Source organism: Myiozetetes cayanensis, unplaced genomic scaffold, assembly GCF_022539395.1.
Source record: "Myiozetetes cayanensis isolate MyiCay16 unplaced genomic scaffold, myiCay2020 scf7, whole genome shotgun sequence".
NCBI lineage: Eukaryota > Metazoa > Chordata > Aves > Passeriformes > Tyrannidae > Myiozetetes > Myiozetetes cayanensis.
The window spans coordinates 23,252,654-23,266,620 of record NW_026087964.1 but is presented as its reverse complement, the minus strand read 5'-3'; the positions used below and the strand labels follow the sequence as shown (position 1 = coordinate 23,266,620).

At 51.0% G+C, this 13,967-nt stretch overlaps 2 protein-coding genes across 2 annotated transcripts; both read right to left on the bottom strand.

Annotated features, from left to right (window-relative positions):
- Nucleotides 1-3,254: 3,254 nt before the first annotated feature.
- ZAR1 (zygote arrest 1) lies at nucleotides 3,255-4,650 on the bottom strand. Its single transcript, XM_050338372.1, has 4 exons — nucleotides 3,826-4,650; nucleotides 3,648-3,740; nucleotides 3,504-3,578; nucleotides 3,255-3,424 (listed from the first exon to the last, which is right to left on the bottom strand). The coding sequence occupies exons 1-4, from the start codon at nucleotides 4,648-4,650 to the stop codon at nucleotides 3,281-3,283; spliced, it is 1,137 nt and encodes a 378-aa protein (XP_050194329.1). The 3' UTR covers nucleotides 3,255-3,280.
- Nucleotides 4,651-4,873: 223 nt separating this feature from the next.
- On the bottom strand, nucleotides 4,874-7,457 carry SLC10A4 (solute carrier family 10 member 4). Its single transcript, XM_050338265.1, has 3 exons — nucleotides 7,072-7,457; nucleotides 6,495-6,705; nucleotides 4,874-5,829 (listed from the first exon to the last, which is right to left on the bottom strand). Exons 1-3 carry the CDS (start codon nucleotides 7,455-7,457, stop codon nucleotides 5,314-5,316), a joined length of 1,113 nt encoding a protein of 370 aa, XP_050194222.1. The 3' UTR covers nucleotides 4,874-5,313.
- Between the last annotated feature and the right edge of the window lie 6,510 nt (nucleotides 7,458-13,967).

The following is a 13,967-nucleotide window of genomic DNA, read 5'->3' as shown; positions in this document are numbered from 1 at the left end:
TTTTGTGTATTTTTACAAGCTAGAGTTTAAATACTTTAGCTAAGCAGACCGAACCCTGACAACAGAGGTCTAGGTGCCCTGAAGTCGTGGTTTTTCCCTTTTATATCCTGTCATTGCAGCAGCATTTTCCTAGGCATCTTCTGAAACTGTTAATGGATTTCTCATGAAACTCAAACCTGAATTCATGTATGTCATTCCTTATGCTTTGCATCTTCCTCCATTTATAATGGCTAGTGGAACCTGCCCTATGGAGCAGAAGCACATCAGCTGACTGTCTGTGATATTGCTTTGACTTTGTGAAGCTTTTAAAAAATTACTCCTCAACTACTGCATAAACTGCCAATGTACATTACCTGATGCTAGCTCTGTTCCAAATCTGAAGCTATGGTAAAGCTGTCTAGAAAGAAGCAAAACATCAGAGAGCTCCAGTAAGATGCAGCAAAGATAGCACTGACTGAGCCAATGTGCAAAAGAATCTCTTCGTGAAAAAGCCGTACAGGGCAAGTTCAAGATATCTTTGAAGAATTGGCAGCATGAAGGCTGTTCCTTTCCACTTTGCATAATCACATAGGTCAGGAGTTGCTTTCCTTCTTTCCGCTGAGTCTGGGAACCAGTGCCCATGATACACAGTGCGTGCTGTCAAGGACATGACAGGGCAGTAAAGTTGAAAAGAATGAGAGAAATACAGAACTTTACTTTGACATCAAGCAGTAAAAGCACTGAATATATTTATGTAAGAGGGATGAGGATGACATGTAGAGCTACTATGGAACTCAAGGAATGCTACAGGATAAAGGAAAGCTTGTTTAATATGGCTGCCCACTGCCCTGTACTCCTCCAAGTCACAAAACCTTGCAGTAGCTAATGAAAGCAGGGGTGGCTCTTTGCTGCTATCTGCCCTGGGAGCCTTCATCAGCTGCTTGCTTGGACTAGTTGCTGCTGAAGCACAAAGTAAGTTCACATTAGGTAGGCCTGTTCTACATCCTATCAAGCAAAACCGACTGCTGCTCTGATTGTGCTTAGTGGGGATGACAGCCCTTAAGTTGTACTAAATTTCAGTTTGGGCTATTACTGATAATAATCACATAAGAGTCACCATATTCACAGCAAGTAATCCTCAAAGCTATGCTTGTGAGAGTACAAGTAGGAAGCACTTGACTGCTCATATTGCCATTAGTTGCCATATGACTCGATACTGACACGGCACAGAGCTTCAGTTCTCAGACTCATTATCCATGTGCACCGATTCATCCCCGTCAGTCTCACTGCATCCATCAGGAACAGACTAAAGCCATTACAATGGGGAAGGCAAACAGGAAAATGTATTGAAGAACACCCTTAGAGGGGAATATGCTCAGAAGTTAGAAGACATCCCAGATCACAGCTGCAACTGCAAGCTGAGGCAGTGTGGCTGAATGGCTTGCAGAAAGGGCCCCAGCTGATTCCTCCTCAAGCTGGAGAAATGCCACTGCTCATTACAGTACCTACAGGTGAGTACAAGGCACACACACCTACGGAAAGCTGCCAGCTGCAGGTGTACTTTTCAAGTTGATTAGAGCAAGGATGAAACTTGCTGTGAAAGCCTGAGTGAGCTGGTAAAGCAAGGGGTATTTCCTTTTGCTGTGATGCAGGGAAAAATGCTTCAGGTAAAAGTATGAAATAAAACTGTATTCTGCTCCAGAGGGGATAGGCCAACTTGTTCCCAGAATGCCTCATGCTGCTAGAATAATGAACGTGGTAAGAATAAATAAAATTACTTGGCAATAAATTGGCACTGAGGCATTAAGCCTTAGTCACTGCAGCAGGTTCAAGGGGCATATTGAAGCAGGAATTTAGAGCAAGATGAGTTAAGCCTACAGGATTAACACTCACTGCCCCTCAAAACAGACATGTTTGTACAAGGGATATTGTTTGCCTATCCAGCCATATACTAGCTCCTACCTGGAGATGCAAAACCACTTGGCACTGAAACTGTTGTACAGCATGGGCTTAGAATGGTTCTTCCTTTAGTCTTTAAAATAGTGGTCTCAAGTAAGCTAGGTAGAGATGTAGACAAGTTTGTAATAGCCAAGATAAGTCACTTTTCAAAGAGAAGCTACCTCTAGAGTTCTGCAAAAGGCTTTATGCAGTGTGGTGTTTTATTTCAAAATTAGTGCTCAGTAGCACTCGGAAAAGTATGTTTTCCTCTAAGTTTACCTGGCTCCTTAGCTAAAGGGGAGACTGGGGGTGGCAGTGTAGGTTTTATTAGCTTTTGAATCTGCTCAGATAGTGATGCTGTAGTTAGTCCCACTCAGCTTGTAACACACTGCTGAAGCATGGTGTCCCCACAGAGGGCATCACCACTGACAGCACCAACAGCCCACAGAGAGCATCATCTGGGAGCGAACAGTGCTGGTTCTGCCATTACTGCCAAACGCCAGGAGTACAATTCTGAGTTGGAAAACCAACCCCAAAAGGGTGTGGGAGTTTGATCCTTCCCTGATGGCAGGAATCTAAACCATAACTAGATCAAACTCCTGAAGTCAGCTATGCTTCATCTATGGGTTGGAGAGGAAGCCAGGGAGATGCAGTATTGTACCTTGAGCCTCTGAAGTGTCACTTTGCTTGATAAGCTTGCACAAGAAAGATGAGCAACACATTTACTCAAAGACCATAACATCACTGACTCCCTTCCTCAGCATTTTGTGAAAACTATCCCTCAAAAGCTTTATTTGGCTTTAGTCTACAGACAAGAACAGCAGCTTAGCTAAATGCAGACCAGCTGTACTAGTGACCTAGTTCTTACACAGCTTTTCTCAATCATTTTCTAGTGATGAAACACAAGTGCATGATACTTTCTACATGGACTAGAAGTGGATACAGTAAGTGAATACTATTATGTGTATACTTCATCAATGATGCTCTAATACCAACTGTAGATGTTGATTTAATGTTAACTTCAAGTGTTTGATTAGTTCAAGAGTAGAGCAGTAACAGAAACAGTATCCACCTGAAATTCTACAAGGTCCTGAGTCAGTTGCTTCCAAAACCATCACCTATTTACAAAACACTTGTGGGCTCTTCCCCTAGGCAAGTTACAGAATTTGCAATATGCACCCTCTGAGCTGAGCACAAACCCACCTGGTCATTTGAGTATGCTTTGCAATACTTTTATTTTTAAGCTTTCCTAGCTACACCTCACCAAGTATCTTTAACAATACCAGCAACAAAAAAATCTCCTCTACTTGTAGTTTTCTAGAAGAGCCCTGAACGAAACAAACAAAAAAAATCCCTATCTCCCTCAGATAATGTATTTGAAACTGAATGTGCTATCGCAGGAGAGGCGTTTCCCTTTGCATCTGCCACAGAGGTCCTGGCGGTGGGGCCTCTTGGGATCCACGTGGCGCATCTTCACGGGGCAGGTGCACCGCGTCTGCTTGCAGCTCTGAGAGAGAAGGAGGCGGTCGGGGAGGGCGGCCAGACCCCAGGGCCGCCCGGCCCGGGGCAGGGAGGGCGTCCCTTACCTGGCAGGTGATATCCTCCACACGGTACGGGTTGTAGGACTTCTGGCAGGTCCGGCAGAACTGCCTGAAATAGACCTGGGGGGAGGCCGGAGTCAGCAGGGGGGCGGCGGCGAGGGGGCCGCGCGGGGGCGATCCGAGCCCTACCTTGTTGGTGCCCTGGACGCACCAGACGTAGGCGCTCTCCCAGCGGATGTTGCAGGCCTTGCAGTGGTAGTACCCGTACTTCTGCTCCAGAAACTGCCGGGGACAACTATTATTCGACGGGGCGGGCACCTCCCGGGCCAACCCGGCCCCGCTCCGCTCCCCCCCGGCCACCCCTCACCTGGAAGCGCAGGCGGGTCTTGCCCGCCGACGGCTCCCGCTTCTGGGGCGCGGCCGGTGGCTCCGCCGGCTCTGCCCGCGCTGCCTCTGCCGCCTCCACCTTCTCCTCCTGGCCCGTCTCGGTCTCCGCTGGCGGCTCTGGGGTGGTGGCCGGGCGCTGCTCCAGGGGCTCGGCCGGACGCTGCTCTAGCGGCTCAGCGCCACCCTCGGGGGGCTTCTCCCAGCTTGCCCGCACGGCGGCCGCCTCCGCCTCCCGCTGCTCTCTCAGCGCGGCTGGCTCTTCCTCGACGGCCGCCGCCGCCGCCTTGTCCTGCTGCTGCGGCCGCCGCTCCGGCTCCGCGCTCGGCTCCTCCAGGAAGGCGGTGAGTCTGCGGGACGCCATGGGCGAGTAGACGGCGATGGTGCGGGGGAAGCGCACGGCGCGGGTGCTGGTGGTGGCGGGGCTGCCCAGCTCCTGCTCCGCCTCGCGGGGCCGCGGCGCGGCGGGGCCAGGGCGGCGGCGCAGCAGCGTGCGGGGCCCGAGCGAGCACTGCACCGAGGCGTCCTGCCGCGGGTTCACCTGCACGCCCACCTCCTTGGTGTTGGCCTTGCGGAGCCGCGGCGTCAGGTTGGGGTTGACCTGGGACAGGATGGCCTTCAGCTGCGCCCGCTGGTAGTTGTCGAAGTACTCGGCGGCCGCCGCCGCGTCCCCGTAACCCGAGAAGTAGCCGCTGCCCCGGGGCCGCCAGCCGCCCGCCGCTCCCCCTTTGCCCTTGGGCGGCGGGTAGCGGTAGGAGTAGGGGTGGTAGGCGGTGTACAGGTAGCTCGCCATCCCCTCCTCCGCCATCGCACCGTACCCGGAGTACCCTCCCTCCAGGGGCGGCCTTAAATACCCCCGGGGCGGAGACGGGCTTCCCCCGCCCCCGACGGGTACCGGCTTTGTTGCCCCTTCCCGTCTCCTCCTGGTGCTGGGCCTCGGGCAATCCCCCACCCCACGCACAGCGCCCCAGGTGAACCGGGCAGCGCGGCTCTTAATTACCGCCGCGGGATTAGATAGTGAAGAACACGTGTTTGGTTCGGCTTCGCCATGTATTTGTGGTGAGAACAACGAGCACAATGCTTTTATAGCAGGTCGGAGGCACAGAGATACACGCACGAGGTGGTTTTTCCCTTCATTCATACTGGCACGGAGTTGGCTTTGCCTCTGTAAAATGCTGTCTCTTTCTTCCTACCCATTCCTGCTGCACTCAGCCGGGCAGCAGCCTCCTTGCATGAAGTTTTACAGTTACTGGTCTGCATCACAATGATACTTTTTACCTTCCCCCCCCATTTATTTTTTTGAAGAAGTAGAACTGTCATGGTAATAAACACACATCACCTTGTACAATGGAAGCAGCTGGAGAAACGATGGAGGCTGGGCAGCTCCGCTTGCACAGCAGCGAGCGCAGCCCCAGCCGGGTTGCAAGCACAACACACATTCACATCCCAGGGAGTCACCTCTTTATCTCGCCTAAAGCGACGTCTGCGTCGGTTCCATCTGAATGGAGTTGTGCTCCTCTGTTGTCACTGTGCCATATGAAGTATCAGCTACCTCTTCTTCCTTCAGTTTCTTGTAGGAAATATCTGTGTCTTCCTCTTCTCCGAGTGTATCTTGCTTGTAGCTGTCTCTTCCATACATCTTGTATACCAGCACAAAGAGTCCCGCTTCTGCCGACTGAAAAAGCGCGTAAAGCAAGGGAAACATGTACATGCCCCCTATGAGCTCCGGGGGGAAGGTGAGTTTTAGGATGGCGGTGCAGAGCTGGACGTTTTGGCATCCTGTTTCCAAAGACACTGTTCTCCTGCAGTGTGGGGGCATTTTAAAGACCGTGGCTAAGCCATATCCCAAGGCGTACCCTGCTAGAGGCATCAGCACTGCAATGGCGTAGACAGATGCAGGAATGTGTGCCAACAGATCTGGGCCCAGCATGGTCCCAGTCAGGATGAACAGGATCACCAGAGTCACCAAGAGAGACCACAGGGAAATCTGGCAATACAGACATTGAACATATGGGTTATTAGTTTAAAAGGATAAGCGTAGCAGATAGACGCTTGCTAAGAGAGTCTAACCGAAAAACATGGTTGTTCTGCCCTTCCTGGGTTTGCTCCTGGCTCGGGATTTTGGTGGTGGTTGGTCATATCTCAGGAAAGGAAGGGGCTGAGATCACCCTCCATCCTTTTGCTTTGGGATGACTTGCTGGGAAACAAGAGAGCCAGGGCTTGTGCTTCACTCTTCCTTTCACAATTAAGCTAATTTAGTTGCGTATTTTAAGAAAGCACGGCCATACCCACAGGTTGGTTTCACTTGCCCTGGGTGCAGCGGAAGTGGGGAGATAGTGGGATCCTGGGAAATGCTTCTGCTATAGGGTCCAGGATAAATCCCAGGGTGCAGTGCCACGCTGCCCTCCTTCCCGTGCACTGTGATAGGGGGTAACCCGCCCTTTCCCTCGCTTTCCGTCTCTGTCCCACTGCTTTATTTCAAGACTGGAAGTCCTGGTATTCTGCCTAAGTAGTTGAATATGCCTGTGTGAAGCTACCATCGGTTTGGAGGGACCAGAAAGGTTACTGCCGTCCGACCCCCGTGCACTGGTGCCAGCCCTGGGCATCCCCCGCAGCGCGGCCGCCCACCTCCCTCCCGGCGGCCGTGCCTACCTTGACCAGGAGGTCGGCGGCGCGGGGGTGCCGGTATCGGATGAGCACCCCCAGGCCGATGGGCAGCAGGGTGCTGCCCAGCGTCAGGCTCACCGCCCCCAGGGGCAGCAGCTGCACTACGGCCGTGTTGATCCAGTGGCGGCTGTAGATCCAGAGGCAGAGGGGCATCAGGAAAAGGGCCAGCAGCGTGGAGGAGGCCGTCATGATAATGCTGCGCCGGGGGAACCAAAGAGACACGAGATCACCGCCCGGCCAGGGGGCAGCCCCCTCGGTATGAGGGCTCCGCAGCCGGCCGGGCGCTGCTCACGGCAAGAGACCCCCCCCTTCCCTGCCCCGGCCGAGGCGCGGGCAGGCTTTTTAGGGGAGGGGGGAGGAGGCGTGTGTCAGGGTCCGCGTTAAGATCTGCTCCGGCAGAGGCAGGAGAGCAGTGCTGGTTCCCACCGCGCCATGCCCGCCCGTCCGTCCGCGCGTCCGTCCATCCCGGTTCCACCGGCGGCAGGTGCCCAGGGAACCCTCCCCGCGTCCCGGGGCCGCCGCAACCCGGCCGGCTGGGGGTGAAGGAGAGCGGGGCGCCTACCTGAGATTCATATCCCCGTCGACGAGCACCGACATGAGGTTGGAGAGGTTGCCCCCGGGGCAGCAGCCGCACAGCAGCACGGCCACGGCCGCCACCTCGTCCAGGGCGAAGATGAGGGCGAGGAGGAAGGCCAGCAGCGGCATAGCCACGAATTGCCCCAGCAGCGCCAGCAGCAGCCCTACGGGCCGCCGCAGCTGCTGCCCCAGCTGCCCCAGCTCCACAGCGCAGCCCAGCCCCAGCATGGTCACGCAGAGCCCCAGCCCCACCAGCACGCTCAGGCCCTGGCTGAGGGAGCGGTCCCCGAAGGCCTCGCCGCCCCCCTCCAGCGATCCGCCGTCGGGGCCGCCGCCCCCTGCGGCCGCCGGGGGCTGCGCGGAGCTGGCCATGGGCTGCGCGGCCCCGGGGAGCCGCCGGCTCCCGGCCGAGCCCCAGAGCAGGGAGCGGGCGGCGGGGGAGCCGTCAGTAGGGGATGCGGGAATGGCTCGCCCCGGCGGCCGGCGGAGCCCACATCCCGCCCCGCCCCGGCTCGGCTCTCGGGGCGCTGCCGATGCGCTGTGGCCGCGGTCCCTCGCCGCTGTCTGCTGCAGGCGCCGCCCGCGCGTCCCCGGACCCACGCGGGGCCACCCCCGCCGTGGGCGGTGTCTCGCAGCCGCCTCGACGGCAGGCACGCTCGGCCGCCAGCGCCGCCCGGCCCCGCCGGGGGGAAGCGCAGGCGGCACAAGGGCTCACGACCGAAACCCCCTCCCCGGCGAGACCCCGTCAGCCCGAGTCTGGAGCCGGCACAGCCACCTGCAGCCTCCCGAGGGCCGGGGCAGGGCCCGACTTTCCCAGCGGAGGAACTGAGGCATCAGGTTTACTGCGGAATCGACATTAAAATTGGGTCAGTTAGCATCGCAGTGTCACCCGATGTGGGAGGGCAGCACCAGACCCCTCTGCTGAGGGAAAGTCAAGCTTGTTCCCCCTCCAGGCAAATTGCCATCTGATGTGAAAGCTTCGGGAATGCGTGAGGAAGGATGGAAAGCCCTTTTACGAGGTCGAGGAGGCACCACTTTATGCTGATGGGGTCTCGGAAGCTTCTAAGGAGAAGTGCTACCTTTCAAAGGGCAGTTCGTAAAGGTGGAGGAAGCAGGCAAGTTCACAGGCACACAAGTATTCAGGGTAAGAAATGTAATCCATCACCCAAAAATCACATGCAAGGGTGATTATACTGTTTTCAGTCATAAAATTGTGCTTACAGCATTTACTTTTCATTTAATAATTGTGAGTCACGCTGTTCCTTCAAAAGTAAAGGGCTGTATAGGATGCCAGACTGGACTCACAAGGGCAGGAACTCCCAAGAGAGGAGGGCAGCCTCTGAGGTGACTCTCACTCTTGGCACTGCTGTGTCTCAGGAGTGTAACTATCTTTTTTGCTCTCCCCTAGAGGATTTAGGAGGGTCACAGCCACCACTTCACATTACTTCTCCTGAGTGGGGGTAGCCAATTCAGGCTTCTGCACTTAATGTGCAGCTCTACTCTGCATGAAGCGTTTTGGGTCGCAGCTCAAGGGGGACACACTGGGTTTAGGGAGACAGCCTACAGGAACTGCCCTGACTGGCTGCTTTCCTTAAGCTCCATCAGACAGCAAGTTTCTCAAAAATTTATTTGGGTAAAATTTTGGGCTGCCCTGGGGTTCGAGTAAAAATTATTCGTGGCTTGAGAGAAAAACAGATTGTTTGTTTATAAAACCTTTGATTCTTACTTGAGGCACAGGTGACACAAGAAGTGCAAGTAGTACCTAGTGATAAAATCCTAGGTACACCACTTTGCTAGAATGAGGCCAATTTTGATACTGTTCTGCTTGTGTTTGTTTCCTTGTCATTAGCCTAAGGAGAACTCATGGAAGATGAGTCATCAGAGCTGAATGACCAAATAAGACCCAGATTGCTTTAGTTCATTCATATATTTGGACTCTGTGTGCTGCTAGAAGAGGGGAGCACAGGATTTGGTTGGCTTTTTGAGCCAACAGCATTCTCTGAACTTAATTTTCAGGTTTGCATATGCAGAAAAGTGCTCACAGTATATTTATTGTACTTCATAAAGTCTTACCACAGTTATATCTTATTCCATCCTTCATGGAGCCAATATTTGGCTTCAAAACATGCAGGTCATTTGCTTATTGTGCCCTGCCTGATTTGTCAGTAATGCCAGTTGGTTCCCTGCGGTGCAGCCCAGCTGGGATCACCATGGGTAAGCCTGCCTGGATCCACTGTGCAGAGCACAAGGCGGCTGCTTATCAAGCAGGTGTGAAGGCCACAGGCCAGGCCTTCTGCTTTATCTCCAAGTGTCACTCCCCAAACTCCCCACTGGAGCAGGGCTGGTCATGGGAAGATATTTTTGTGCCATAATGTGTGACATCTGTCATACAGGCAGTTACAGGAGGAGTCCAGTATCCCTGGGTACAATGGAGCAGATACATGCTCTTTCAGAGCATACCCGGTCAGCATAAACTTCAGTTTCAAGGGACTGAACTGTAACGTTTCCAGTGGGAAAGTACCATGAATGCACAGCAACAAATCAAGACCTCTTGAGATTTTTCTTATAATTTATCAGCTAAAATTAAAGTTCAGCTCTTGTTTTAAATGAGAACAATGATGCTGTCTTCAGGGAAAGCCAAGTCTGAACCCAGCCGATGTGCTTTGCTTCTTGTCTGTCTGGAGAGTACTACGACCTTGGGTGACACCCGGCATATTTTCACATCCAGTTTTTCACATAGAGTGAAAAAACATTGTACCTGCTGTTGGGCATGGTTCTTGTCTCTTTAACTTGCTGCAGGCTTTCCCAATATGTCATCATTAAAGTGCAGTCTGGAGTGATGCTAAGTAGCTTTGCAGCATCTGGCTGTGAGGCAGCCAGCTCACACGAAGTGAACACCTCGATGTATCTGAACCCGTGGCTAATTCCTTCTCGGTTTTCTTTTGTGGAGGGCAGGAGAGAGGATACTGCCTACCCTGCTGTACTGGAAGCCTCAAATTGAATATTTGAATACAAAAAGACTTGGCAAATAAACTTGATCATTTATCATTTTCAAATTATTCCTTGTTAGTCCTGTTGAAAAATGGATGAGAGGATAAGAGTTAGCAAGAGAAAGAAGAAGGAGGGAAAGGACTCACTGAGATACAAGCTTGTTATAGTTTGTAACTTTTATAAATAATAGTGCCTTGCATTATTCTTGGAAGGGGTTGATTTCCATAGAAGAGCATGTGTGATAAAAACTGGTCTAGAGAGGCAGAAGTCCCTCAAACACTAGGAATTTTGTGTGCTGTCTTACAACAGGATTTTTATGCCTTCCTGTTATTTAACTGGAACTAAAGGATAAACTTGTTAGGAATTTTGATAGTGCTTTAAGAAATGAGCAAAGCAACCTTGCTGTATGCTCAGCCAGTGACTACTCCAGCACATTGTGTGGAGACACTATTGGAATCACTTGCTTCTCCTGACAGAGATTAAAAGCATGTGGCATAGCCCAGGACTATTGCAAAATTGCAATCTTTGTATCTATGCAACAAGGTCCCCTTGGTGTCCTCCAAGGGAACTCACTGAGAGTGTTGTTCACTGAGCTGAATTTGGGGCAGCAAGAGGAGATTCAGCATGTGCAGTTGTTATGACTGTCACTCCACATACTGCAGAGCCTCAGGAAAGGATTGATTTGCAAATCTCAAGCGAGTTATAGGTAAATCACAGTCTTGAACTTGCCTGGATTCTGAACATGTTGCACTTCAGGTGTGTGCATGCTGTAGTAATAAGCACTACGTGAAAGCAGACAATGGCATGGGGTGGTCACCCCCTCTTTTTCCAGTCTTCTCATTTCAGTGCAGTATCCGCTTCAGCTCCCTACTCCTCCCACCTTGGCTCATTGTGTGCTGTGCCTGGGTCTGTGGGAAGCAGCGGAGCTGAGCTGCTGCAGGCTGGCGTCACCCACCCATAAGTCATGCTCTGCCTCTCTGCACGTCCATGCCAGCTGATTTGTGGAGCTGTGCCAAGTATTTGCAGAGAAAGAGAGGCCTCCGAAGGATAGTCCTGAGGGATGGAAAGCTTTTGGTCAGCACATTTGAGTGGTGGTGCTACTAAAGAGGCTGGGACAAAATACTGCCGTGAAAATGATGTGCAGGTGAGACCTAGCAGGAGTGGTTTCTGATTTTTAGGGGATTTGCAATCCCTTCATTTCTACTTGCTATGCACCTAGGTTATTAATAGAAATAAAATTAAATTTAAGACTTAGTAGTAGAGTAATAATTTTCCATAGGACAAACAAAAGTCTTTGCTGTTGTTGTCTGGAATTAAAATATTCCTTAAGATGTATAGTGTGATCTGCTCCATGCAGTTTCAGGTAATCTTGTGGTAAACTCCATGAAGTGTATATGCTTGATCTTATTTATGATGTAGATCCAGAGTGGTTATTTTTATAGCTTAGGAGAGCTGGAAATTGGAGCCTAATTGTACAGGGATACTGGTGCTTTTACTTGTTCTTCTATGGTTATCCTTCTGCTAGGAAGGACACGTCAGCCAGTCCTTTGCTGAAGTAGGTCCCTCTGTCTCCTCTCCCTCTGTCAATAGCAGCAGCACAGAGGGGACTTTGCACCTTTTGGCACCCCCATCTGTACCCACCTCACTGAGCCTGCAACTTTCAGATCTTAGCAGACAAATGACTTTTAATTTTTTTTTTTTTAATTATTTTATATTGTTTGGGAGCTGGGTCACTAAACAGGCAAACCCCCACATCTTTGAAATAAGATGAAGCATTGAGATCTCTGCAATTAAGGTTTCCCTGAAAAGCCTCCCCAGCCAGACATAGAACAGAAACTCCTTTGGTGAGGATGTGCCAGTCGACCAACGTTGCTTCTGCCCCGAACCACTTGTGTTTCACTCAAAGGCAGAGTACAGGTGGACAGTGTAGATGAAGAACACACAAAAGCCACGGGTTTCCTGTTAGTTTATTGATCCCACAGATGTCTGTACTGCAGAAGGAGTAGGACAGACCTGCCTTCCCTCCCTCCCTCCCTCCCAGGCTTCTCTGCTACCCTTCAGTGTGACACCTGGCCCCATCGCAGCCCTGTTATGCCTCATCCTAAGCTTGCTTATCTTAAACTCCCCTCTGTCCCATCCTTAGCGTGGTGTCGCTGCTCAGTCCTGCTTGTTAAACCTCCAAGATAATCAGCATCTTTTATCCCATGGCCAGCGTCCTTGACTAGACCTGGGTTTGAATCTCAGAGTGCAAAAAACAAGATAAATGTTCCTTCCTCTCCTCCTCAGCGGGAGTCATTACTGTGTCCATTTTCTCCTCTTACAGGTGGGATCCCACCAAATCATCCTTGTCTTCTCCTTGGCTCAGGTGGTAAAGGCATCCAGGCACCCTCCTCCTCCCTCCGCTGCTGTGCTGCATCTGCCTCTCCTCTTCCTTGCTGCCTTTGTGATTTCTCCGTTCTTGGGAGTGCTGTCCCCTTCTCTCATGGATTCCTCTTCCAAATGATGCCTGTTTCAGTCCAGTCCAACTCCGTGTTTATGCCTCCCTTGGGACCAGTTCTCTCTGCCTCTGAGATTTTATTAAATTGAAGCAGTATGGAAGGGAAACAGCACAAGCCTGAGCTGGGCTGTCTCCTCTGTGTCCCTGCTATCCCTTCAGTCTCTGAGCAGCTGGGAATGGATCCTTTCACTAAAGCTGTGAGGTAGCAGTCAAGGGCAGAAATTATTATAACAAAATCCTCCTGTTACACTTGGTGTTCCCTCATGTTTATTTTTAAGATGTCTGAAGACCATTAATCAACCAGTAAGTGCATAATGCCTCGGGTTGCAATGTTCCAATAATTCATAATTAGAACTAAGTGTTTAAGGCTGCGTGATCTGCCTTTTAGAAGCGAGATGAAAAGGTCTTTTGCCAACCATCCCATTAGAAAAAGGCTTCTGGCCCATGAAAAGAGATGAAATCAGGGGATCATTGAAGAATAATTTTGTAAGTTGACTGCTAACAGTCAGTTGTTGAGGCAGTTGTACCCCTACAGCTGTAAAACAGTTAATTGCAGCGAGTTTTTCTTTAAGCAAATAAATGCCTTTATGTGGCATACCTTTACCCAAATTCAAATAAGAAAGGATTCTGCCTCAGACACTGTTCCATTTTGTTGTCATTTAATCTTTTTCTGGAGTTCGAGTATTATCAGCATTAGGATGAAAAGTCATAATAAAATAAATGACCTGATGACTAATGCATGCCTGGGTCCAGAAGAGCTAAAATTAACATCCTGGCACAGCCAGGCAGGGAGAGGAGGTGAGATGAGGATGACTCTGAAAGCAGTGGATTTAGTTTTAAAAGTCAAATGGTGTTTTGCACTGTGGGCATAGTTATTGCTTTGCACAGGTTCTTGCTGGCAGATGGTCTTAGGACTTTAGAGACAGCGTGTCTTGGATGTCACAGCCCTGATTTACTCCCCTGTGAGTTTCATGAACAGCCTGTTCAGCATCTTCAGGTGTGGGGGACCCTGATAGCTGTGAGGGGACATCAAGGTCAGAGGGCACACTGACGATGGCATGCACACAACCTGATGAATGATGGGGCTTTAGGATGGATGTATAGTTCCAGGTCTAGGTCCAGCTGAGTTTACTTGACATTCATTGCCCACTGAGGCTCCCAGCCCCCTCCTAATTTCCTGTGCTGGAACCTGGTATGAGTGACATAAATCAAGGGAGGTAATATGGAGGTAGATCACACCTCCATGTGGCTTTGTGCCTACAAAATCTATATTTTGGGTTTTACAAAAAAATGCCAGATCAGAGTAAAGGACACCAAGACATTGTACCACAGAATAATTTCATTGTCAGAAAATGCAGAAGTAAATTTAATAATTTACAGCAGCAGTTGCTTCG